Raw genomic sequence first — 23,659 nt, forward strand, 5'->3', positions numbered from 1 at the left:
GGTGAGTGGCATCAACGCGGTGTTATTTGACCACTGTCTCTTGCAGTGTGAAGACAGCAAGGTGGAGGCGCTCGGAGAAGCTCTGCATGCTACAGTGACACGGTGGAGATCCAAGATCCCCGTGCCTTTACCCCTGGAGCTGTACACCTCCTCAAACTTCATTGGGCTTTTTGTCAAGGAGGACTGTGCAGAGGTCCTCAAGAGATTTGCGGCGGACTTTGCTACAGAAGCCACCTCGAAAGCTGGTCAGTATGCAGGATGATGATGATGATAATGATAATTTTATTTCTTACCAACCTCTCCCTCTGGATCAAGGTGGAGAACAACATACAATACAAAATCTTATAAAATACATAAAACTGATTAAAACATATAAAAACGAATACATTATTAAAATAACAGCCCGACATCTTAAAATTCGACTGGGTAGGCCTGCCGGAAGAGATCAGTCTTTATTGTTTGTTTGTTTTATATTCAGAAAGACTGTTGAGTTGGTGGATCTCTCCCAGCAGGCCATTCCACAGTCTGGGAGCGGCAGCAGAGAAGGTCCTCTGGGTAATAGTAGATAATCTAGTTTTTGCTGGCTGAAGTAGATTCTTCCCAGTGGACCTGAATGTGCTGGGCAGAGTGTACAGGAAAAGGTGATCCCGCAGGTAACCTGGACCCAAACCATGTAGGGCTTTAAACACTTTATACTTTGCCTGGAAATTAATTGGCAGCCAATGTAATTATTTCAAAACTGGTGTAATGTGGTCACCCTTAGGTGTACCTGGCTACCATATTTTGCACTAGTCAAAGTTTCTGGACTAGGCACAAAAGTAGCTCTATGTAGAGTGCATTGCAGAAGTTGAGCCTCAAAGTTACCAGTGCGTGCACGACCGTCTTTAGGTCTTCTAACTCTAGGAAGGGGTGCAGCTGGCGTATCAGCCGAAGCTGATAGTAGGATTTGTTTAATTATAATTTTTTGTTTCATTTATCTTTATTGTTTGCAGGCACCTTGAGTGATTCATCTGCGCTCTAGATTGTGTAGGCTACTCTAGGTGGTGTGTGTGTGTGTGTGTGTGTGTGTGTGTGTGTGAGAGAGAGAGAGAGAGAGAGAGAGAGAGAGAGAGAGAGATGACTTTGTGTACATGTCCTATATAGTTCCCTCTATTTTCAAGCACCTTGAGATTGTCCTCAGATGCAAAGTTATCAGGGCCAGTCCAGAAAGGATAAGACTTTTTTTGAACTCATGCGGTTTTGATCTCTTGCTTTTGAGCTAAAAACACTTTTGAGTTCTGTGCTGGCCCTTTCATTCGCATTGGTTCAAAAGCAAAACGCAATCTACACTTCCTGTGATTCGTTACCTCCTGAAAAAGGAAACTGACATTTTGGCAGCTCTTTCACCTTTCTCAAAAACATACGTCTCAGTGTGCGGGGGTTTTTTTTTTCTGCCTTTGCCAATCCTATCATTTCCTGCATCTGCTGGCTATCTTAGATGCCTGTAAACAAAGCTTTCAATAACAGTATCTGCCAGGCATAGTTTCTTCTACTCAGTCCTCCACACAGCCATTCCTCCCCATTCTTCCTTTAGACTTAGATGCAAACCCAGGTTGTTAGGGTTGTGGAGGCACGGCCCCCCAGGCAGGAACTGGAGCAGCGCAAGAACCTAGCAGGGCCAGAAAGTCTGAGTGGGCCACCAGGATGGCTTGCATTCTGACTTCTCGTGGCTGGAGGGACCTGTCACTGGCATATGAGGGATAAGGTTAATCCTCAGGTTAGGGTTACAGTTCAGGAGGCATGGCTCCCTAGCTATTGAGCAGGGGGTTATACTCGATGGCCTTATACGCCCCTTCCAACTCTACTATTATATGGTTCTATGATTCTATTAACTGGGGTGGCTGAAAGGTTTAGCAGGGCCAGGCAGACGGAGTGGGCCAAAAGGACAACTTGCATACTGTCTTTTCATGTCTGGAGGGAAGTCTCAGTGATAAATTTGGGTGAGGGTTAATCCCCATAGGGAGGAAGGATTGCAGCCTTACCTGCTTCGCGATCCTCCCCCTACTCGTGGGGAGGAAGAGAGAAGGCGGGACTGGCACTCACACCAGCTGTGGTCCTTGGGATGGTCCTGGGACCGCAGCAAAAATCGGGGTAACTGCAGAAGTCGTTGTCCTGGGAAAATGGAGGGGTCGTCCCTGCCTGCCCCTGGGATCACCCCATTTGGATGCACAAGGATGACCCAGGGGGAAAGGGCTGATGTAGACATGCCCATAATGTCCATGTTCCAATAGACATCCTGAATACTAAATACTGAATTCACGTGATTGAAGGCTGACATGTTTATGAGTGGGTGGTGCAGGCATAACTCAATGGGCAAATGTGTGCAGAAGGTTCCAGGCTCAAACCTCAACATCTCCAGCAAGGAAGGCTGGGAAAGGACCCTGTCTGAGCTCTACCAATCACAGCAGCCGCTACTGAGCAGGATGGACCCATAGTCTGAATGAATGAAAGGCAGTTCCCTGGGTTTGCGCTCTGCTCATTCGTTTTCACACAAGCGTCCGCTGTTGGAAGTGCAATGTCAGACCAAATCAGGGGGTCCAGAATATCAGGCCCACAAGCTAAATTTGGGCCTCGTGGGGTCCCCATCTGGCCAGCTGAGATCTCCCAGAGGCCCATGGCTGCTTCCCCTTTTCCCTGCCTGCCAATCATTTGGTGGTCCCCCCCCCCGCCACTCCGAAAGGTTGGAAAGCCTCTCCTGAGGCTTAATGAGTGGCATGTCTCTGGCCCCGCCCTTGTTGCCTTCAGCCCCGCCCACCACCACTGGGAGTCTGCCCCCAAGACCTTCTCTGAAATGGAATTCAGCCCTCGGGCTGAAAGAGGTCCAAGGCCCTTGGACTAGATGGGCGTTGGCGTGATCCAGAAGGGTAGTTCTTGTGCTCTGGACTGGCGGGCATGCAACTGACCACTCATTTCCACTTTGCAGATGTCCACGTGGAACCCCATAAGAAGCAGCTCCACGTAACGCTGGCTTACCACTTCCAAGCGGGCCACTTGCCCACGCTCGAAAAGTTAGCTCAGAGCATAGATGTCAAGCTGGGTTGCGACTGGGTGGCTTCCATATTCTCCCGCGATATTAGATTTGCTAACCATGAGGTAAGCACAGGACTCAGATCCATCCGCTGAGAGACGCTGAAACAAACCAGTTAAACTCCTTCCCCTCCCCCCCGCCCCCGTTTGAAGGCTCAATTCAGAGTAAGACATTAGTTTCCAAACTGGAATATAAAGTGCTACCAGGCTTTACGAAAGAAGCAGGGGTTAATGGTGTTCAGTTAAAGAAGTCTTAGGCCTTAGCTAGACATAAGGTTTATCCCTGGATCGTCCAGGGGTCAAACCTGTTCATCTAGGTGACACACAGGGGATCCAGTGTGTCAGGCAGGGGCGAACCCTGGATGATCCCAGGATAAACGTTCGGTCTAGCTGTGGCCTTAGTCTCTTCAGTTGATTAATTGGAACACGTATTTGAGTTGAAGAAGAACGGCTCTGATGCTAGAAGCATGCTTTGTTTTTAGATGCTATATTACACATGTTGTGGCAGGGAACATCTTCGAGGGAAGGCATTCTCTCCCATTCGAGATAAAAGCTGGAATGCCTCTTCCTAGATGGAATGCCTCTTTTGCCTGCTGCGATTTTAAAAAGAAGGGCTTGTATTAAAAACAATCCTTTTTTATTATTACCAGGGACACATTTTTAAGTCAATCAAAAGTTGGTTGACTTAAAATTATGTGGGGAAAATAATTGTCTAAATGCTGCAGCCCGGCTTGTTATTAAGGAATCACAAAGGAGTAAGAGGCAGAAAGATGTTGTCTGAAGGCTTTTCCTTCTCCTCACCTCTCTTGTAGACCCTGCAGGTGAACTACCCATACACCCCGCAGAACGATGACGAACTTGAGCTTGTGCCAGGAGATTTTATCTTCATGTCTCCCGTGGAGCAAATCACAACCAGTGAAGGCTGGATTTACGGTACCTCCCTTGCAACGGGATGCTCTGGACTGCTGCCTGAGAATTACATCACCAAAGCGGATGAGTGTGGTGCTTGGGTATTCCATGGGTGAGTGGCCTGATCCTGTGCATCTAGGCGCTGAGGGCTTTTACTGTTGTCTGTCAGACAGACCCAGGTTTGCATGGTGTTTCTGCATGCTCCAACCAGCTGTATCTGTTTTGACAGGTCATATTCTATTCTGAATGCCACTTCTTCTCCATCCCTTTTGATGTTCACTGATGGGGTGATGGATCGAAGACTGCAGGAAGATCAGGGACCGGGGGATACCGGGCCTCTCACTATCTTTTGTCAGAGTGCACAGGTACGGATGTCAGAAAAATCTGCAATGGATTCAAACGGATTCAGATTTCTATTAATCTGACCTGTGGATTCCACACTTCTTCCAAGTTGTGCAGATTCTATGGACTTGGTGACTGTTATTTTAACTTTGGCGGGGGATTCGTGCAAATGCAACTGTGCAACTGTGCATTAGCACTAAATTCTCGTACATCCCTAAAAACATCCAATTCCCCCAATGAGCGAATGACAGAATGAAAGGCAATCTACAAAACACAGAAAGGATTTAATGAAATCCATACATCCTTATAATGCAGGTTTGGCACATTTGAGCCTGTGAGGATGGCTGCACCTGCCTCTCAGGTAGGCTGGGCTGCAGGAGGAGAAAAAGGCCGGCTGAGTTTTTATTCTTCCAATGTGTTCCTTCCTCTTGCTCTCAGCCCTTAAGGATTGCCAACCCACCTGGACCTCAGAAGAGATGCCTCTTCGTTTGCCGCCATGGAGAGAGGATGGATGTCGTCTTCGGAAAATACTGGCTTTCGCAGTGTTTTGATGCCAAAGGTAAAGGTTGTTTAGAGAGGGGGAGATCCGTTCATTGGATGTGTTTGTTTGTTTGATGCTTCAAAGCAGCCACTGGGGTCGGGTGGGGTGGTCCTCTGAGGCACCTCAGGCTTGTTCAGTCTTCTCTCTGGGGCACTTTGCCAATCTAAATGGGCTGGCACCTTTGAATTTTCCCCTATGGAGCAGGAAGGGGGGATTTGGAGTGGGAAAATGGCATAAAAGAGAAAGGTTAAACCTACTCATACTGTTTCACACCTCCAGCCCAGTTCAAGGCCCCCTCCGCTGCAGGAGAGAGAGGAGAGATCTAATTGTAGATCTCTTTCTTTTCGGTCTATTTTGATCTTCAGTATTCGGGATTGAAGGTCCCAACTGGCTATCTTGCCATACTGACCCATCTTGCTGTTCTCTGTTCTGGGTAGGGTTTCCCACATATGCAGCCCACTGCTGAATGTGGAGTGGGCACAGACCTAACTTTGGCATGGCAAGCAGATTAGAACAAGGCACCTCAGACTCCTTCCTAAATCTTACCAGCCAAGGAGGGAGGCAGAAGTAGGAGGAAATTCCTTGCATCACTCCAGCTTCCATGATTAGCACGGTACATTCTGGTAGCTGCAATGCTCAGGCTGTGCAGTTGGGACTCTAGTACCTGTGGAACTCCCTGCTGCAGGAGCCTCTCCTTCTCTGGAACTTCACAGGCCTCTCCAAATGCCCTGTGCCAGCTCACATCACAATTTGAGAACCAATCCCTGAGTAACACGCTACTGGGGAGTTGGTTAACCTGGGAGCTCTGTTTGTTCTCTGTGTCTCCTGGCAGGAAGGTACGTGCGCACAAACCTGAATATGCCTCACAGCCTACCTCAACGAATTGGTGGTTTTCGGGATTATGAAAAGGATGCCCCCATCACCGTCTTTGGATGCACACAAGCAAGGCTTGTTGGTAAGCAGGGGCAGTTTGGGTGGGAGAGGGGGCGGGCGGCCACATGTCACCCTTCCGCTAGAGATCAAGTATTCAGAACTCATGACACCAGTCCTTTTCCAGCTTCATTGGCTGCCAGTCCAGGTCCGGGCCCGATTCAAAGTGCTGTTATTAACATTTAAAGCCCTAAACGGCTTGGGGCCAGGTTATCTGAAGGAACGCCTCCTCCCATATGTACCTGCCTGGACCCTAAGGTCATCCTCTGGGTTCCTTCTCCGCGAGCCCCTGCCAAAGGAAGTGAGGCAGGTGGCTACCAGGAGCAGGGCCTTCTCTGCTGTGGCACCCCGGCTGTGGAATGAGCTCCCTAAGGAGGTTCGCTTCGCACCTACATTATATGCTTTTAGATGCCAGGTGAAGACCTTTTTATTCTCCCAGCATTTTAACAGTCTATAAATAAATTTTAACTTGGTGTTTTAAATTTGTAATTTTGCACTGCTGCTGTTTTTACCTGGTTGTATTTTATATTATGGTTTTATACTGTTGTTTTATACTTTGAATGTTTTTAATTTTTGTGAACTGCCCAGAGAGCTCCAGCTATTGGGTGGTATAGAAACGTAATTAATAAATAAATAAATAAATAAACTCATGACGACTCGCAGAAAGCCGTGTGTGTGAGTGGGTACAGAAAGCTTCGTAGGTACAGAAAGCTGGAGGAGAAAGGCCTTTGGTCTGATCCATCACATCTCTTCTATGCATGAAGCCATTGCTAAGAAAACAGCATTGCCTTGAATTTCTAACCTTGGGAATATTTATTTATTTATTTAACCGTTTTTATCCCACCTTATATCACAAGGATCTCAGAGCGGCATACAGATAAAATATGAGTCTTGGAGGCTTGCAGTGACCTGGCAATTATTGTTCTCTGGCTCAGATTTTGATGCCAGCCAGAGAAAAATTCCATTCCTTCTCATCTTCCTCCTTTCTACTTGCCTCATGCTGCGATCTTCGCTGCTGCAAGCCCTAAGCTGGTGGAGCAGGGATTTTTGCCTTGGCTCTGAACCAAATACTCAAGGATTGGGGCAGAGGAGAGAGAGATGGAAAAATACAGCTCCATTAACAATTAAATACGTTTCAGTGCTAATGCCAGGCTTATTCAGGAGCAGAGTGAAAAGTGGGTCCCAAGTCCAGGATTGCCATTAGTCTGCGATTGATTGACTGAGGCATAACGGCGCTGCTATGATTTGCATAAAATCTGCATAAACATTTCGGCTTCCAGGGCTCAGCTGGTAGCCCTGCTGCCCTGCTGAGATGCCATTTGTACACGTTCCTGTGCGAGACAAGAAGCGTCGCTTGTCACTCTGGGTTCGGAGGCGATGACTTAAGCTGTGATCTCCATTCGCACAAACACTGCAGTGAAGAGCATTTGGCCGCAAACCCATGTACTGCTGTAGCAACACATGGTTTTCAGGGCATGTTTTAGAAAAACAAAAGCTGTTGGGGAAAATTCCAGGCATTGAGATTCCTGATTCTTCGGTGCAAAATGTCACAAGTAGAGAAGGCAAGTAGAGAGACAGTGTGGTGTAGTGGCTAGCATTCTGGACTTGGAGAGCCAGATTCTAGTCCCCCCCTTGGCACATAGAATCATAGAACAGTAGAGTTGGAAGGGGCCTATAAGGCCATGGAGTCCAGCCCCCTGCTCAATGCAGGAATCCACCCTAAATCATCCCTGAAAGATGGCTGTCCAGCTGCCTCTTGAAGCTCACTGGGTGACTTTTGGCCAGTCACGGACACTCAGGGTTGTTCTAAGGATAAAATAAAGAGAAGGACATGTGAGCTACCTTGCATTCCTATCTAAAGGAAAAAAGGTAGGATATAAATGTAATCAAAGGAGCCCTCCTCCTTTCAAGACAGCCTGCTCTGCTGACGGACAGCTTGTGCCATCAAGAAGTTCTTCCCGATGTTTAGGTCAAGTCCTGTATCTAGTCATTTTAAAACTACGGGTTCTGGTCCTACTTTCTAGAGCAGCCCAGCTAGCATAGCCAATGCTCATGAATGCTGTGAGTTGTCGTCCAAAGCCTCTGGAGGGCGCCAAGTTCGGGCAGAAGGTTTTAGAACAACACCAAACAAATTTGCTCCATCGTCTCTCTGAGAACCCTTCCGATATCTGAAGATGACTGTCCTATCATTTTTATTTTTAATAATGTCTCCTTTGGGTTGAACGCTTCCAATTCCTTCCATCTAGCTGCTTTGGTTTAATTTGAATTATTAAAGGCAGAAATAAATGTCCCGATCTAAAAACGTAAGTTACACGAGACTGATGTTGATGCAAGTTGCACCCTATCCTGCAGTTTTAGTTTTTGTTTCCAGGAGTGGGGCTGGGGTGTGCTTGAGAAGGCAGGATGGCAGCAAAGGCCCAGCCCTCACCTCTCCTAGGCAGGGGCCGGAGCTCAGTGGGCAAACCCCCTGATTTGCATGCAGAAAGTCCCAGGTTCAACCCCTGGCAGTATCTGCAGGTAGCACCAAGAAAGGAGCACAAAAGACAACTCACTGCAGCCCGTGATGTTCCCAGCCCAGAGCTAAACAGATCAGCTGGGATGCTAAAAAAAAAGTCACTGTTGCCATGGATCCATATTAATGCTAAAATTTAAGGAGGGAATGGTTAGATGGATGGGTGGGGAAAACCCCAGTAATATTTGTCAGTTGTTGTGAGTAATATTTGTTTGACAGGAGTTGGGTGGAACAACATGACTGCCACCCGCAGGTGGAAGATGAGTACAGTCTCAGTGCTTCCTGTGTTTCTTTCAAAAATTGACATAGAATCATAGAATAGTAGAGTTGGAAGGGGCCTCTAAGGCCATTGAGTCCAACCTAGAGATGTGAAGGCCCGGAAAAAACCCGGAAAAATTCAGGGAAAAAACGTTTTTTTCCGGGTTTTTCCCTGAAGCCTCTTTTGTTTGTTTTTCCAAAAAATTGGAGAAAATGAAAAAAAAATGAAGAAAAAACGGATTACGGGATGTTTTACTTTAGCACGATGAATAAAATGTTTAAGACAAGGTGTTCAGATATTTACTTCTCCAAATGATTTCTAAAAACTGTACAGTATCAGATTATTCTAATGTCTGTGCACCAAGGACAAGGAAGTCCTAGGTTGCAAACTAAGGTCACAGCTAGACCTAAGGTTTATCCTGGGATCATCCAGGGTTTGCCCCTGCCTGAGCACTAGATCCCCTGTGTGTCACCTAGATGAACAGGTTTGACCCCTGGATGATCCAGGGATAAACCTTAGGTCTAGCTGTGGCCTGAGACTACAACTCTCAAATGCAAGAGCAAGATGCATTTCATAGAATCATAGAATCATAGAATAGCAGAGTTGGAAGGGGCCTACAAGGCCATCGAGTCCAACCCCCTGCTCAATGCAGGAATCCACCCTAAAGCATCCCTGACAGATGGTTGTCCAGCTGCCTCTAGGGGGCAGCACTGCCATGGAAGCAGAGACTGAAACTAATAGTAATCGCTGTAGGTCAGGAAATGAGTCTGATTAAATTTCATGCATATTCACTGAATCTTGGTTCCCCCCCCCCCCATTTTTCTCAGTTCTTTTTATGGGAATGGGGGCTTTATGTCTTGACACTGGAGGACTAGCGAAAACATAAATCATTTTCTTTGCTACTAATGTTGGTGGTTTCTTCAGTTGTTTTTTAAAATTGTTTTTTGCCTGCTCCTCATAAACTGGCAGAACCAAAGAGGTTCCTTACAGTTCAGGTGTTCCTAACAGTTCAGGAGCTTGTAGCTCCATTTGTTACCAAAATAAAGTAAAAAAGTAAATTAAATTTGTAATAATTGTTTGAATACACTGCACTTTTAATATACCAAATGTAATAATGTTATGCCAAACCAGCTTGGACATAATTACATTTTATGTTACTAAAATAACAAAGTGACTTTCAATCTGTAAAAAGTGCTAATATTGCATTATTTCCATTTTTCCAAACATTTCTGGTTTTCCCCGAAAAACCCGGAAAAAAAACCAGGTTTTTTCCATGGCTTCAACATTTCCAGAAATTTTACATCTCTAGCCCCTGCTCATTGCAGGAATCCACCTTAAAGCATCCCTGTCAGATGGCTGTCCAGCTGCCTCTTGAAGGCCTCCAGTGTGGGAGAGCCCACGACCTCTCGCATGTCCCAGTGATGAAAGCCCCTTTCAAATAGCAAATGACTATTGATCAGGAGTAAACTGACACAGAGCAATCTCTTAATATCTGACAAGATGAGCGCCTTTTGCGTTATTAAATTGCAACCATCCGTGAGCAACTTGCCCAGAAGTGCAGCTCTTCCAGCACCTTGCAGACAAAAGTAGGGACACTTCTGTTTACTTGTAAAACCACATGGTCACATCAAGGATCAGGGCCCCACCCCATCCCAACTCACTCTCTCCGGTCCGATTTGGTATGGCAACTTAGGGAGGAGCTTGCATGCAGAAGGTCCCAGGTTCAAATGCGTCTTTCTTGTAAAGGCTTTAGTTCAAATTGCCTCTTCTTTCAAATGTGTTCTTCCAAACAGGCGAGGCCCTCCTCGAAAGCAACACTGTTATCCACCATATCTACTGCTCCCCATCACTGCGCTGCGTACAGACGGCACACTATATTCTGAAAGGTAAGAAGATGGCGGCTAAGCGGCTGGGTTTGTTCATGATCTCTGTTGTTGTTGGGGCTTTTCCCTCTGGGATACGCAAGCAGTTCCATTCATAAACAGGGCTGATATCTCATTTCAGCATCCATAAATGGTGAGGGGAGGAAAGAGGGGTACAGATGCAAGGTAGACATCCTGATGCCCAAAAGCCATCAAAAACTTATGGTTGGACCCACACTTATATAAAATGCTTCTGTCCCTTGCAGTTGCAAAAGGGGAGCAAAAAGCATCAAGAATTCATAGAATCATAGAATCGCAGAGTTCCGCAGGCCTGTGGCTCAATGCCTGTGCCGTGCGTGGAACATGCATTGCATGACATTCCCTTACATGAAGACTGTCACTGCGCAGCACAACAACCAGCATTTGAGCCAGTTGCTATTTCTGCTGGTTTGCAGGCACTCTCGACAGGTGATTCCTCCACGCCAACAACTCTGAACCTTCTGCCTCCAAAGACTAGGACTAAAAATATTGGATTTCTAGAGAAGGGAACCACAAACTATAGAAATATTTTAAATAAATAAATAAATACTTCTGGAAAATCGAGAATCCATCTTTTTGAACCCTCTCCTGGACTCCAATGGGTCTCTTATTTGATGGGCTGTGTTTTGTTTGACTTGCAGGTTTGCAGCAAGAAAATAACCTGAAGATTCGAGTCGAGCCGGGTTTATTCGAGTGGACCAAATGGGTCGCTGGGAGTTCCCTGCCTGCCTGGATACCTCCGGTGGACTTAGCTGCAGCAAGTTTGAGCGTAGATACAACGTATAGGTAAGGGCGGCCTTGCACATTTTTTGTTTTAGGGCCTTGGGAAGATGGAACACAGGGAGTTCATGTTCCTCTATGTTTCCCACCTCCTGCTCAGGAGCCCAGATGGCTCATGCATGGCACATTTACTCAGTATATACTCAGACCAATGGGAGAGCGTTTTGGGCAGGCAAGAAGGATGAGGCTGATATACCAACTGCACCCTTATCTGGATGGAGATAGCCTAGCTACAGTTGTCCATGCTCTATAACCTCTTGTTTGGATTACTGGGTCTGCCTTTGAAAACAGTCTGGAAACTTCAACTGGTACAAAACAGGGCAGCACGTTTACTAACAGGGACTGGCCAGCGAGACCACATCACGCCAGTCCTTTTCCAACTTCACTGGCTGCTAGTCCAGGTCCAATTCGAAGTGCTGGTACTAACATTCAAAGCCCTAAACGGCTTGGGGCGAGGTTATTTGAAGGAACGACTCCTCCCATATGTCCTTGCCTGGACCCTAAGGTCATCCTCAGGGGTCCTTCTCTGTGAGCCCCTGCCAACGGAAGGGAGGCAGGTGGCTACCAGGAGGAGGGCCTTCTCTGCTGTGGCACCTCAGCTGTGGAATGAGCTCCCTAAGGAGGTTCGCCAGACATCTACACTATATTCTTTCATACGCCAGGTGAAGACCTTTTTATTCTCTTAGCATTTTAACAGTCTACAAATGCAATTTTAACTTTGCTGTTTTAAATTTGTATTTCTGCACTGCTGCTGATTTTGTCCTGGTTGTGCTTTTATACTGTATTGTTTATCATGTTTTTATACTGTTAGTTTTATACTTTGAATGGTTTTAATTTTTGTGAACCTCCCAGGGAGCTTCGGCTATTGGGGTGATATAAAAATGCAATAAATAAATAAATAGTGACCGAGAGGTGATCTCTGCAAGAATTCGCACACCTGGAGAATAGAGAGGGCCAAGGGGGGCGATAGATACATGAGAGGAGAAAGATACTGGAGGGAGCTAAGGCATGGCACAGAGTCATCACTGACAAAACACCTGATAGAAGATAAGAATGTTACCGGTGTAGCACTTTGAGAAAGGAAAGTAGAGACAGGAGCCAAGAATAGTAACTATCTTTGTTGGTTTTAAAAATTATTTTTATACCACCCTTTGTTGTATCAGATTTCAAGGCAGTATGCAGCCGAAAATGGATACACAAAACCAGAAAACCGTAGATAACACGTTGATACAGACTGTCGGAATAGCTATTTGGGCTCCGCCGTCACACAGTACAAATATAGTCTTTGGAACTCGGAGGCAGAATTCAGCATGACTCTACTTTTATTTGCTCATCTACTGATTTTGCATCTGGATAAGAGGAGGCTCAGCGGGAGAATACTCATAGGGGGTTGTCATGGGATTTATTGAATTAGTGGATGACCAACCCCTGGGGGGAAATCCCACTTCTAGAAGCACCCAAACACTTTCACAAGCAAGACATTCTGTGGGCTGGAATTACATAAGAGGATTGGAAGGTGAAAACGTTGCATTCCCTAAACCAGCTTCCGCCAACCGGATGCCCTCCAGATGTTTTGGAGTACATCTCCCAGCATTCATTGGTCAAGCTGTCTGGGGCTGATGAAAGTTGAACCCCTCAACAACTGGAAGGTACCAAGTGGAGGAAAGTTGCCGTTAAACTTTGCATGGTAGCATTGTCAGCACATGAGGAATACGAATGTAACATTTCTCTTTTCCTTCAAGTTGAAAGGTACAGAAGTTGGGTTTTAGCACTGAATGGAAGATCGCCAAGAACAGCCGTTTTGTTTTGTGTTTAAGAAACCAAAATGATTTCATCTGTCTTGGCAGATGTCCGCCTATCTTTACCAGATATGATGGCGAATTGCACGTTCCGCACTACATTAGAAAAGAACTATTATTTGTAACGTTCATATTTGAGTCTTAAGCCAAGAGTGACGGCTTGTTTAGTTGCAGGCGCTTGTTTGTTTCAGAAGATTTTATTTGTGGGCCCCCGTTCTCTGCCATAACTGCTTTTCCTCTACAGTTGCGTTTTTGTATGTGTTTTTCCCTCCACAGACCTCATATACCAGTGAGCAAATTAGGCATTTCAGAGTCGTATGATACATACATCAGCAGAAGTTACCAAGTAACAAAAGAGATCTTAAGTGAATGTAAATCCAAAGGCAAGTAAAACCCCAGTGTGCAAAAAAAACAATTTACAGGGCAACCTTGTACGTGGTTTCCTCAGAAATAAATCCCACTGAGAAAAATGAGACTTACTCCCGAGAATGTGGTGTAGAAGAGGGCAGCTTTGAGAGGTTGCATGAATTTGTTTTGTTCTGCACAAATTTAAGGGAGGAAAAAGCACACCATGCCACCAAGCTACTGAAAGCATTCAGGACTGCCTCAAACTTTATTAAAGGTAGTCCCAAAAGCTAATCTCCTGCCTGGTCCCTGAGCTCATCAGATGGGGCGCTCCTGGTGGTTCTGCATGGGCCTGCGATCAATTTGGAGTCCTTCTGCTGGCAATTTCTCTGTGGAACTCCCTGCCTCTTGATGTCAGGCAGGCACCAACACCGTTTTGGTTTTGGTGCCTGCTGAAGATATTTTTATTTAAACAAGCCTTCCCAGACTGACCAGCCACAATTTCACTGGCGTAATTTGATTTTAAATATTTTAATTTGATATGTTGATTCTTTTCTGCCCCCCAACCCTGCCCTTTCCTTTCTCTTGTTCACTGCTTGGGAACCTTCTTAGATATAGAGCGGTATATAAATCCTGTTAAATCAGTAAATATATAATATATAAAGGAAAGTGTTCTTTCAGTTACTTCCTGATGAATGTGCATGTGCAGATCCATGACCATGTCCACCTATTGACTCCAGAGAGGCTCAGTCTGTAAGGAAGACATATTTAAACTCATCCTCCTTGGCCTAAAATGGTTGTATGGAGCACTTTACTGGAGACCCCTTTTTCTTCCCAATAGTGAGGCAAACCCCAATGTTTGAAATGCAGCTTTGGAAGGCTGCAGTTGTGGGCAGAGGGAGCGGAGAGTGGGTGGATGTGCCTCTGAAATCCCACAGGGGTGAAAGCAGTACGGAGAGGCGAGTTCAAGAGGGGGAAAAGTGTCCCTGCTGCTTCTCCACTCAAAATCACAGCCTCCCGAGGCTGCTTTTGGATCAAGAAAACAAGCAAATAAATGCCAAGATTTCATAACGTTTGCATGACACAACTCATGGTTTGTCCCTAGAGACATGAGAGCACTCTTCAAAGACTTAAAAGGTTGTCACACAGAGGAGGGCCAGGATCTCTTCTCGATCCTCCCAGAGTGCAGGACACGGAATAACGGGCTCAAGTTAAAGGAAGCCAGATTCCAGCTGGACATCAGGAAAAACTTCCTGACTGTTAGAGCAGTACGACCATGGAATCAGTTACCTAGGGAGGTGGTGGGCTCTCCCACACTAGAGGCCTTCAAGAGGCAGCTGGACAACCATCTGCCAGGGATGCTTTAGGGTGGATTCCTGCATTGAGCAGAGGGTTGGACTTGATGGCCTTGTAGGCCCCTTCCAACTCTGCTATTCTATGATTCTATGAAAGCAAAGCCAGCATGTCAAACACTCTGTGCTTGATCTGCCTCTTTCTGCAGGGAATAACATTTTGATAGTGGCTCATGCGTCTTCCCTTGAGGCCTGCACCTGCCAGCTGCAAGGACTGTCGCCTCAGAATTCCAAGGACTTTGTACAGATGGTCAGAAAGGTAATTAACATCCTCCAGCAAGATGACGTTCTTTAGATGTATGACGTAGGGCTGTTCCCTCGGTGGAGATCTCCTTAGAAGTCCAAACGTACTTTGTTCAACAGTACATGAGCCTATTGCTTGAGCTTTAGGAAGATGGAGAATCAGGTGAGATGAGAAGAGTGTTTCAAAAGCGTTATCTTTTGATAACTGATAACATGGCTACAAATATCTCTCTCGTTCTCTCTCATACATACACACACACACACACACTGCGTGATGTACATGTTGAGGAGGAGGTAGCATATTTTAAGCATTGCAGCATCCTGTTTTACTGTGCACTTTTATATTGATTGATTGATTGATTGATTGATTGCATTTCTATACTGCCCAATACCTGAAGCTCTCTAGGCAGCTCACATATTGAAGTGTGGCCCACACAAAATGATGATCTATATAGAGAAAGTGACGAGATTTCATTTCATTTCATTTATTACATTTCTATACCGCCCAATAGCCAAAGCTCTCTGGGCAGTTTACAAAAATTAAAAACCTTCAAAATACAATATTGCACATAATATATATATATATATATATATATATATATATATATATATTTGCATACAGACAATGTAAGCATACCTAAAGAATTTTAACCATCAACAATAAGAAATCCCAGGACCCAATTAAAACTCTTATCATATGCTGCCAAATGCCTGAGAACAGAGGCATGTCTTAACCTGGCACCGAAAAGATGACACTGTTGGCCTCACTGGGGAGATTGTTCTATAATCGGGGGCACCACCAAGAAGGCCCTCTCCTTTATTGCTGCTTAGGAGGCATCTGGAGGAGAGCCTTAGATGATGACCATAGTATAAGGGTAGATTCATACTGGGAGAGTTTTGGGAGGGCGTTGAAACCTTTCAGTCAGGGAGAGGTCCGTTGCTGCCTCTCAGAATAGCAAGACCCAGGGGCTTAGCTCTTTATGTACAAATGTAGTCACCCCATCTCAGAAAGGATATTATGGATCTTTTCCAGTTTTGTGACAGCCTTTCTTGCAACTAAAACTTGTCCATCCCAAGTCGTGTTTTGGCTGATTCTCTGATATCAATAGCTCTTTTCTGTTTGCCTATAGTACATCCATCTACAACAGGTGTCCTCAAGGTGTTTTGGGCTACAACTCCCATAATCCCTGACCATTGGCCCTGAGTTGGCCAGCTCATTAGAGGGATCCATACGTGTTGTTGTTGTTGGGGGATTTGGGGTTTTGGTTAGATCAAGGAACTTTCTATTCTTCAGTCATTTTCCCGTCTCTCAAAATATACCCCTTGGTAAGCCAACAAGTGTGCTCACATGAGAAAGAGGACCTGAGATCAGAGAGGAAAAGATTGCAGTAACTTTAGGCCAGGGGAAGCCATTCTTTTCAGCTGAGAACTTACTTCTTCTCTCTTATGTCTGATCTCGCTGTCTTTTTATGAACTGCAGATTCCATACTTGGGTTTTTGTTGCTGTGAAGAACTCGGCGAGACAGGCCTGTGGCAACTTACCGACCCACCTATTCTTCCTCTCACTCATGGACCAACCGGCGGCTTTAATTGGAGAGAAACTTTGCTACAAGAATAATGCAAAAGGATGGGAGATCCACTGAAGAGAGAGCCTTTCTAAAGACTGGAGAATTTCTTGTGTATTGGAGCTTTTTTAAAAAAAAAAAAATTACTGACAAAGAAGAAAATTATTCATAACCCTGTAGATCAGCCTTCCTCAACCTGGGGCGCTCCAGATGTGTTGGACTGCATCTCCCAGAATGCCCCAGAGTTGCAGTCCAACACATCTGGAGCGCCCCAGGTTGAGGAAGGCTGCTGTAGATGGATGTAAAAATAACACTCTAGCATATCTTCCTCAGAGTGGCTTTGGTGCGTCTAGAAAAATAGGTCAACTTAGGCGTATGCTTGGATTGTGGAAAAATATACATGTACTCAAACACTGTCTCTCTCTTCAGGCTTCTGTCCAGCAGAAATGTCTTTGTGATGTAAGCTACTGAGCTTTAATATATAATTTTTTTAAACCTTGAATTAAGCTCCAGGGAGGAGAACCAGTTTTCACTGCCTTCTGTATAACGTTAGAGACAGTTAGGACTGTGCTCGAAATGGTGGACTTCTGTTGTTTGTCCATCTTTTTAGTTTTCATGGAATTCACCTTTGCCATTCTGTTCTTGACCGTTTCGGATAGAGTACACCCCCACCGCTTTTTGCTAAACTATTGTACCTATATTCCGCAAGGTCTCCTTGCCAAGTATATATCTGTAGGAGCAAGTGGAAAATGCTCCCCTTGTCAAAAACAACAACAGCAACTAGCATAGCATTCTGGGCCTAGTTTGCTTCCACCACTGGAATGAGTAAAAGGGGGCTTGATAGGAACCGAATTTTGATCAGGAACAGCTTGTTTGCACACCGCTCTGATTTCTCAGCTACTTGATAACGCCCAGCAATGTTGCTTCCCCTGAACAAGGCTTGTGTTTTGAGGCCATACAGAAGTTCTGCCTGTGGTGTTCAGTCTGCAATACCACACATACCGTTGCAAAGCATCTCTGGGCACTACAGTCAACAAGTAGTGAACACACGTGTCCACAGTGCCAACCAAGTTGGTAGTGTTGGTTGTACTGGTGTGCCCCTTGATGGGTCTTGTCCCTGGCAACTATTTCGCTCCAACAACCGCTAGCACCAGCCATATTTACCAATTCTTCCCAAGCTTTTTGGGTTCCTTTTCCAAAGTAGGTCGCCCTTTGGACAATTGCTGTTGGGGGCATGCATTTGATCCATTACTTGCAAGATAATTATTCCTTTCTGTAATGAGTCAAAATACTTTTGTTCTTTTTCTGGTGTTGTTGTCTCAGCGACTGCCATATCACTTCAGAGCAAATAGTCTTTCAAATCCAAACACCAATTTAAAATGGTGACCAGTATTAGCTGGAAGTGTATTTGCTCAGGGCATTCTCCAGCTCCGTGGATGGAAGGGTTGGATCCAGGATCTGCTTTCTGTGGATGGAAGGGTTCCATTCACGGAAAGTCCTCCACCTCCGCTCACCCCTTCAGTACGGTCCCCCAATCCTTTGTGTGGCATTTTCAGGGAGCTGTAGAGGCTGCCATGGGGAGGAAGGGGAAGAACGCTTCCACCAGCCCATGCACCCAAATCTGGATTCAGCCCTGTATTTGCACAATAAGCATTCCCAATTCTTCATGCAAGAAAAACATCCTGAGCAGGCAGCTTCTGACCATGGACCATCAGTTACCCAGGGAGGTTGTGGGCTCTCCCACACTAGAGGCCTTCAAGAGGCAGCTGGGCAACCATCTCCCAGGGATGCTTTAGGGTGGATTCCTGCATTGAGCAGGGGGTTGGACTCCATGGCCTTGTAGGCCCCTTCCAACTCTGCTATTCTATGATTCTATGATGCTTTGTCCAGTTACCAAATCACAGTAGTTTCGGACAATGTTTATCTGAATTGGCCATCCGGATAATCAGAAGTATCCAGGCAAGAGAGAAATAAGAAACTGTGGTGTGCTTAGAATGTCGCGCTGTTCTTGGGCATCTGCTGAGTCCCGTATGCCCTAGCAGGCCCCACCACTGATAACTTCCCTGGAATACTTTAAAGGTGCTTTCCCATGCCTGGCTGCCATTTTAATTTCCCACAATGCTCCTGATGCAGCACTGATCTGGCACATTGTGAAAATTTAGATGGTGACTCCTAGGCTCTCACTTGGAGTTGCCACTGTGAGGTAAACTCACTGGGGGCCCATTGATGCTGAAATGGGCCCAACAGAGGGCACCTTGTTGAGGGCCCCTTCAAACCTGGCATTTGTCCTGTATTATAGTTCCACCTAGTAAAGTGATTAGGCTATCCAATATCTCTGAGGAGCATCCAAAATCTGGGAACTTGGTATTCTGTTAAGGAAGAGTGCTGTTTACATGAGTTTATATTGCCATGAGTCCAGGCAGAAGATGCAAAGTCAGTTCAGAACAGGCAGAACATTTGGGGAACTTAAGTTCAGATAATGAAAGTCCGTCTCTCTTTGTTCCTCTGTGCTACTGGTACAAGCAACTATTTTACGTATATCCTTAAGTGCTACCTTGAATGTTACCCTGCATAGAAGAAAGTGATTCCTGCACTGAGTGGGGGGTTGGACTCGATGGCCTTATAGGCCCCTTCCAACTCTATCTACTATTCTATGATACCAAGATTTGTTCACCATATTATTTGCTTGAATAACCACTAATATCTTTGCACGCCAATGTCAAAATCTCCATTAATTTAGATGGCTTAAGGATTTGCCTTTACCATTGTCTGAGACCAAATATTGCAAATCCTTCCATTTGGATGCAAGAGAAGTTCTGTTGTTGTTGTTTTCTTGTTTTCTTTGCTTCTTTGTAATTGCCTGGTCTGCAAGTGTCTTAAGAGACTTTCAGGTGTCATGGAATTGACCCCAGACAGGACAAAATACGGCCTTTCAAGAGATGTTCCACATCATGTGTGTAAGTAAAGACAATAACAAGATGGCAGCCACATCCACCACTGATTCTCCTGGGCAAAACTTCAGGGATGAGCTTAGACACGGGACTACCACCCATAGTCTTCTTGGCCCTCACTCACAAGTTTGACATATGAGGAAGTTAGCTCCTTAAGTTTTAAGCCTGTGTTCCCTGATGACTGAACATACCCTATATTCTAAGGAATTATGATTTGTACAATCCTCTACACGAGGGGTGCTGCAGAGGCTTAGGCCCAAGAGCCATATCCAGCCCTCCTGGGGTCCCAATGTGGCCCTCTAAGCTTCCCCAGATAGCCACACCCCTTCCTTTGCCTCCACCCCTTCCCACCAATCATTTGGTGGTTTCCTGGCAGTTCTCCCCCATTCTAAAAGCTTGAAATACCACTCCAAGGGCTTATTTAATGGCAGCAAGAGCTCTAAGCTAAAATATGCTGACGTTTTGGGGCCCGCCCCTTTTGCTTTTTGACTCCACCCACCACTGGGATGGAGCCCTCGAGACTTTTTCCATAATGGAATTCAGCCATCAGGATGAAAGGGCTTCAACGCCGCTGTTCTACCCAAACATGGGTTGACTTTTAAGAATTGTTATTCAAACGGTGACACTGTTCCTTCAGCTTACCTATCCTTGCATAATGAGGCTTTCTTTAATAATGAAACAGAACCCTAATTATATGCTGGCGGCTGAGGTGAGTGAACGGCAGAGCAATCAGACACACAGTTTCGGTACACAGTCAGCTTGAATAAACATAAATTCAACTCCCATTTGGGTGTTCTCTAGGAGGTGGGATTAGTCCTAATTAGGAGCTTTTTAAGGAGTTTACAGTTGGCACTAAAACTGCAGCAGAGTCAACAGAACGTTCTGTGTGTGCAATATGTATATTTACTTAAATCATAATGTGTACATTTTACATGTAAAAGGTAGCAGGACATTCTCAAATGCATTATTTTTTACCAGGGATGTATAGTGAAAATCGGGGAGATGGAAGTTGTGACAGCAGGAAAGCAAAACTGCATCGTTTGTATTTTGCAGTTGTTATTGCTGCTGGTATTTTTGGGAATATATTATATATATATATATATATAAATACATATATACACATATACATATATGTAATTTAAACTATTTTTGACTATGTACAGACATTCTGAAAATGAGTTAGTTTCTGGCTTCTCCGGGCCTGTTTTCTGTGGAAGAGTTTTAATGAACTTTGAACAATGAATGACAATCAAAACCAAAATATTGATTACTGGTGTATATTTAATTTCCAGGGTGGAGGACTTGCCAGTTGGGGGGCACGGGGTATTGTTTTTGCACTGACAGCTTGCAAGTTGTTAATACTTAATAATGTACTGTACAGAAGCATACAAGATATAGAACAGTTAAAATATATCAGAACATTTTCATTAATTAATGGAACATCTGTCTTGTTCAAATATTATATCTAACATCAAGCAAGCCCTATTGTATGGAATAATTGGATTAGCTATGTAGGCTCCCAACCTATGCACACTTACATGGGAGTAAGTACCATTGAATGTTGTGGGACTTACTTCTGAGAAAGCATGTGAAGGAAGATTTTTTAAAGCTCCTGTTTTATTCAATGAAGTTGAGGGTTAGGGGAGGAAAATCCTTAAATAATCTCATTTTAAAAGTATATTTTTAGATGTTCAGAAAGGTTTTTTTTCTCTCTCTCTCCAGATGTTAGGTTTCTTTTTTACTTTTTTTAAGAATTGTGTTTTCGGTATTTTTGGAGTGGGCTAAGCTTTTGGATTAAAGGAATTGGTGCTAATAAGGCAACATATACCTTCAATTGTTGAAGCGCTTTACAATACCAAGTGAAAATTCTATGCCTCTGTTACAAGTTTTTCATTAGAACGTTGTTTTTGTGTGTTTTTCACACACAAGAAGGGAGAAAAAAAGGAAAAGTTTATTGCTTCTTCTGTTCTGTTTGTGTTGCACATCTTCCACACTTTGTCACTAGAAAACAATTGATCTCAATAAAAAGTAAGCAGTCTGGATTTCTCACAGTCATTGTGCAGAAAGTGTCTAATTGTGCTTTTTCTTCCACACCCAAAAATCTTTTTCCCCCTATCCAAAATATTATTTTGAAGCAAGTAGTGGAAAAGGTGCAGAAAGGGAGCAAACAGAATCAAGGTTGCAGAGCATGTGGGGTTTGGTGATTTGGGGGGAGGGATGGCTAGGCAAGCTGGACACACACACACTGGTGTTTTGGACTACAATTCCCACCAGCCCTGGTCAGCATTGTCAATAGTCTTGGATTAGGGGACTTGTAGTCCAAAATATCTGGAAAGAACCGGTTTGCCTACCCTGTGATGGCAGTTTATAAGATTATCACCTGTGTACAGAAAGTGGGTAAAACGTTCTTCTCCCTTGTACAGCTCTGGAACTTTTGAGGTTGCAATCCTATGGGACTTACCTCCAAGTAAACTTGTTTAGGATTTGCACTGACTCATCCAACAAAACTGGTTTTCTGTATATATCCAGGACTCAAAGTGTGAAAAGAAGGAAAACCCCATAGGGGAGTAAAATAAAAAAAAAAGCCAAAGGCAAGGGCGGAACCAAGGAACCTTCTACAATAATATTATTAGTAAAAGGTTTATTAAAGTGCCAGGTGCCTACGCGTTTCGAACGCGGTTGCGTTCTTCCTCAGGGCTTTCCCTTATATATCTCACTTCTTTCTGTATCATGCTAGCCTAGCAGCTTCTGCAGACAACTGCACTAACGTTATAAAGCCCTGAGGAAGAACGCAACCGCGTTCGAAACGCGTAGGCACCTGGCACTTTAATAAACCTTTTACTAATAATATTGTAGAAAATTCCTTAGTTCCGCCCTGGCCTTGGGTTACTTTTTTACTCCACTATATCCAGGACACACTAGAAAGTCCTTCTTTGAACAATGATTAATTAGTTTGTGGAATTTGCTACCATGACATGTGGCGTGGGCCACAAGCTTACATGGATTCAGAAGAGGATTATACACATTCATGGAGAAGGGATCTATCAATGGCTATTAGCGCCATGTTCACAGGCTGGCTGCCACTGAACAGGGTTGGCATCAAGGGTAGGCCTGGTGGGGGCCCTGCCAATGACCCACACCGCTGCAGGGGGGCTGGGTTTGCACCTCCTCTTCCCTATTGCAACCTGCTTGTTCAGCTGCCTCTCGCTCTGGCTCAGACATCAGTGGAGGTGAGAAGTTGGAGCACAGGAGACCACGGCCTGCTTGCTCCCTGGCTCTCTGCCTGCAAAGCAAGCAAGTGGGAGTGAAGACGAGGAGGAGGAGCAAGAACAGCAGGTGAGAATGGTGGTGAGAAGGTGAGCCCACTGAGGGAGGCGGCCCAGGGGGGTGACTTGCACAGGGGTCTTCAAAAACCTGGAACCGACACTGCTACTGAATTGAACAGCAATTGTTGGGAGCAGCAGCAGAGGCAGCTATGCAAAAACACCTTGGATAGCTCCTTTGGATAGCAGATTCAACATCCCTCTGACACTGGAGCCAGCAGCCGCTACGGAGTTTGCAGGATCTATTTATCTCTTCATTTCCACTAGAATTCCAAAATCCACCAACTGGAGCATAGTGCAAAAGAATTAAAGAATTCTGAAGCCAGGGATTTGTTTAGAATATCAGAACTGAACGGAACTCACAGTCCTTCCACACACACAAATCCACTCCTGGAGAGAGTGGGGCAAGTGCTTAAAACCTTCCCACTGCAATGAAAGAAGCTGAAAGGTACTTCGATTTCAGGCCCAATCTGTGCTCAGTTACCTATTGGTTTGTTACTACAATTTAAACCCCACACTGTCAGTGTCACAGTAGCATTTCTTGGGCAGCTTATAATGTCGGTACAAAATGCAATATTCTCAATAATAACCAGAATAAAAACACAAGAACAGCAACATCAAAAACAGTGCAATGCAAAGTAAAATGTCAGCAGATCAATACAACTCAGGCACATCTTCAAAGGGTTTAAAAGCCTGAGGGAACCATATATATTTTGGAAGCCATCTCCTGATGCTGGAATCACAAGATGAGTACCAGGTGAGCTTCTCTGAGACACCGCCACTAAAATGGCCATTACTACCCAACTTACCCCAAAGAGCAGCCTCAAAGTTCTTGGTGCAA

The 23,659-nt window shown here is 44.9% G+C and overlaps 2 protein-coding genes across 2 annotated transcripts in view; both read left to right on the forward strand.

Annotated features, from left to right (window-relative positions):
- The window catches only part of UBASH3B (ubiquitin associated and SH3 domain containing B), a 62,009-nt gene extending 45,298 nt beyond the window's left edge, over positions 1-16,711 (forward strand). Inside the window, exons 4-14 of the mRNA XM_063139189.1 lie at positions 47-245; positions 2,963-3,132; positions 3,879-4,087; positions 4,205-4,340; positions 4,756-4,876; positions 5,691-5,813; positions 10,353-10,445; positions 11,102-11,246; positions 13,316-13,422; positions 14,886-14,995; positions 16,460-16,711. Coding sequence (XP_062995259.1) covers positions 47-245; positions 2,963-3,132; positions 3,879-4,087; positions 4,205-4,340; positions 4,756-4,876; positions 5,691-5,813; positions 10,353-10,445; positions 11,102-11,246; positions 13,316-13,422; positions 14,886-14,995; positions 16,460-16,597 — 1,551 coding nt within the window. The 3' untranslated portion in view covers positions 16,598-16,711. The remainder of the gene's footprint in view (positions 1-46; positions 246-2,962; positions 3,133-3,878; positions 4,088-4,204; positions 4,341-4,755; positions 4,877-5,690; positions 5,814-10,352; positions 10,446-11,101; positions 11,247-13,315; positions 13,423-14,885; positions 14,996-16,459) is intronic.
- Positions 1-23,659, forward strand: part of REXO2 (RNA exonuclease 2) — a 261,646-nt gene that overhangs the window by 6,393 nt on the left and 231,594 nt on the right. The gene's annotated exons all lie outside the window — the stretch shown is intronic.

Source organism: Elgaria multicarinata, chromosome 12, assembly GCF_023053635.1.
Source record: "Elgaria multicarinata webbii isolate HBS135686 ecotype San Diego chromosome 12, rElgMul1.1.pri, whole genome shotgun sequence".
Taxonomy (NCBI): domain Eukaryota; kingdom Metazoa; phylum Chordata; class Lepidosauria; order Squamata; family Anguidae; genus Elgaria; species Elgaria multicarinata.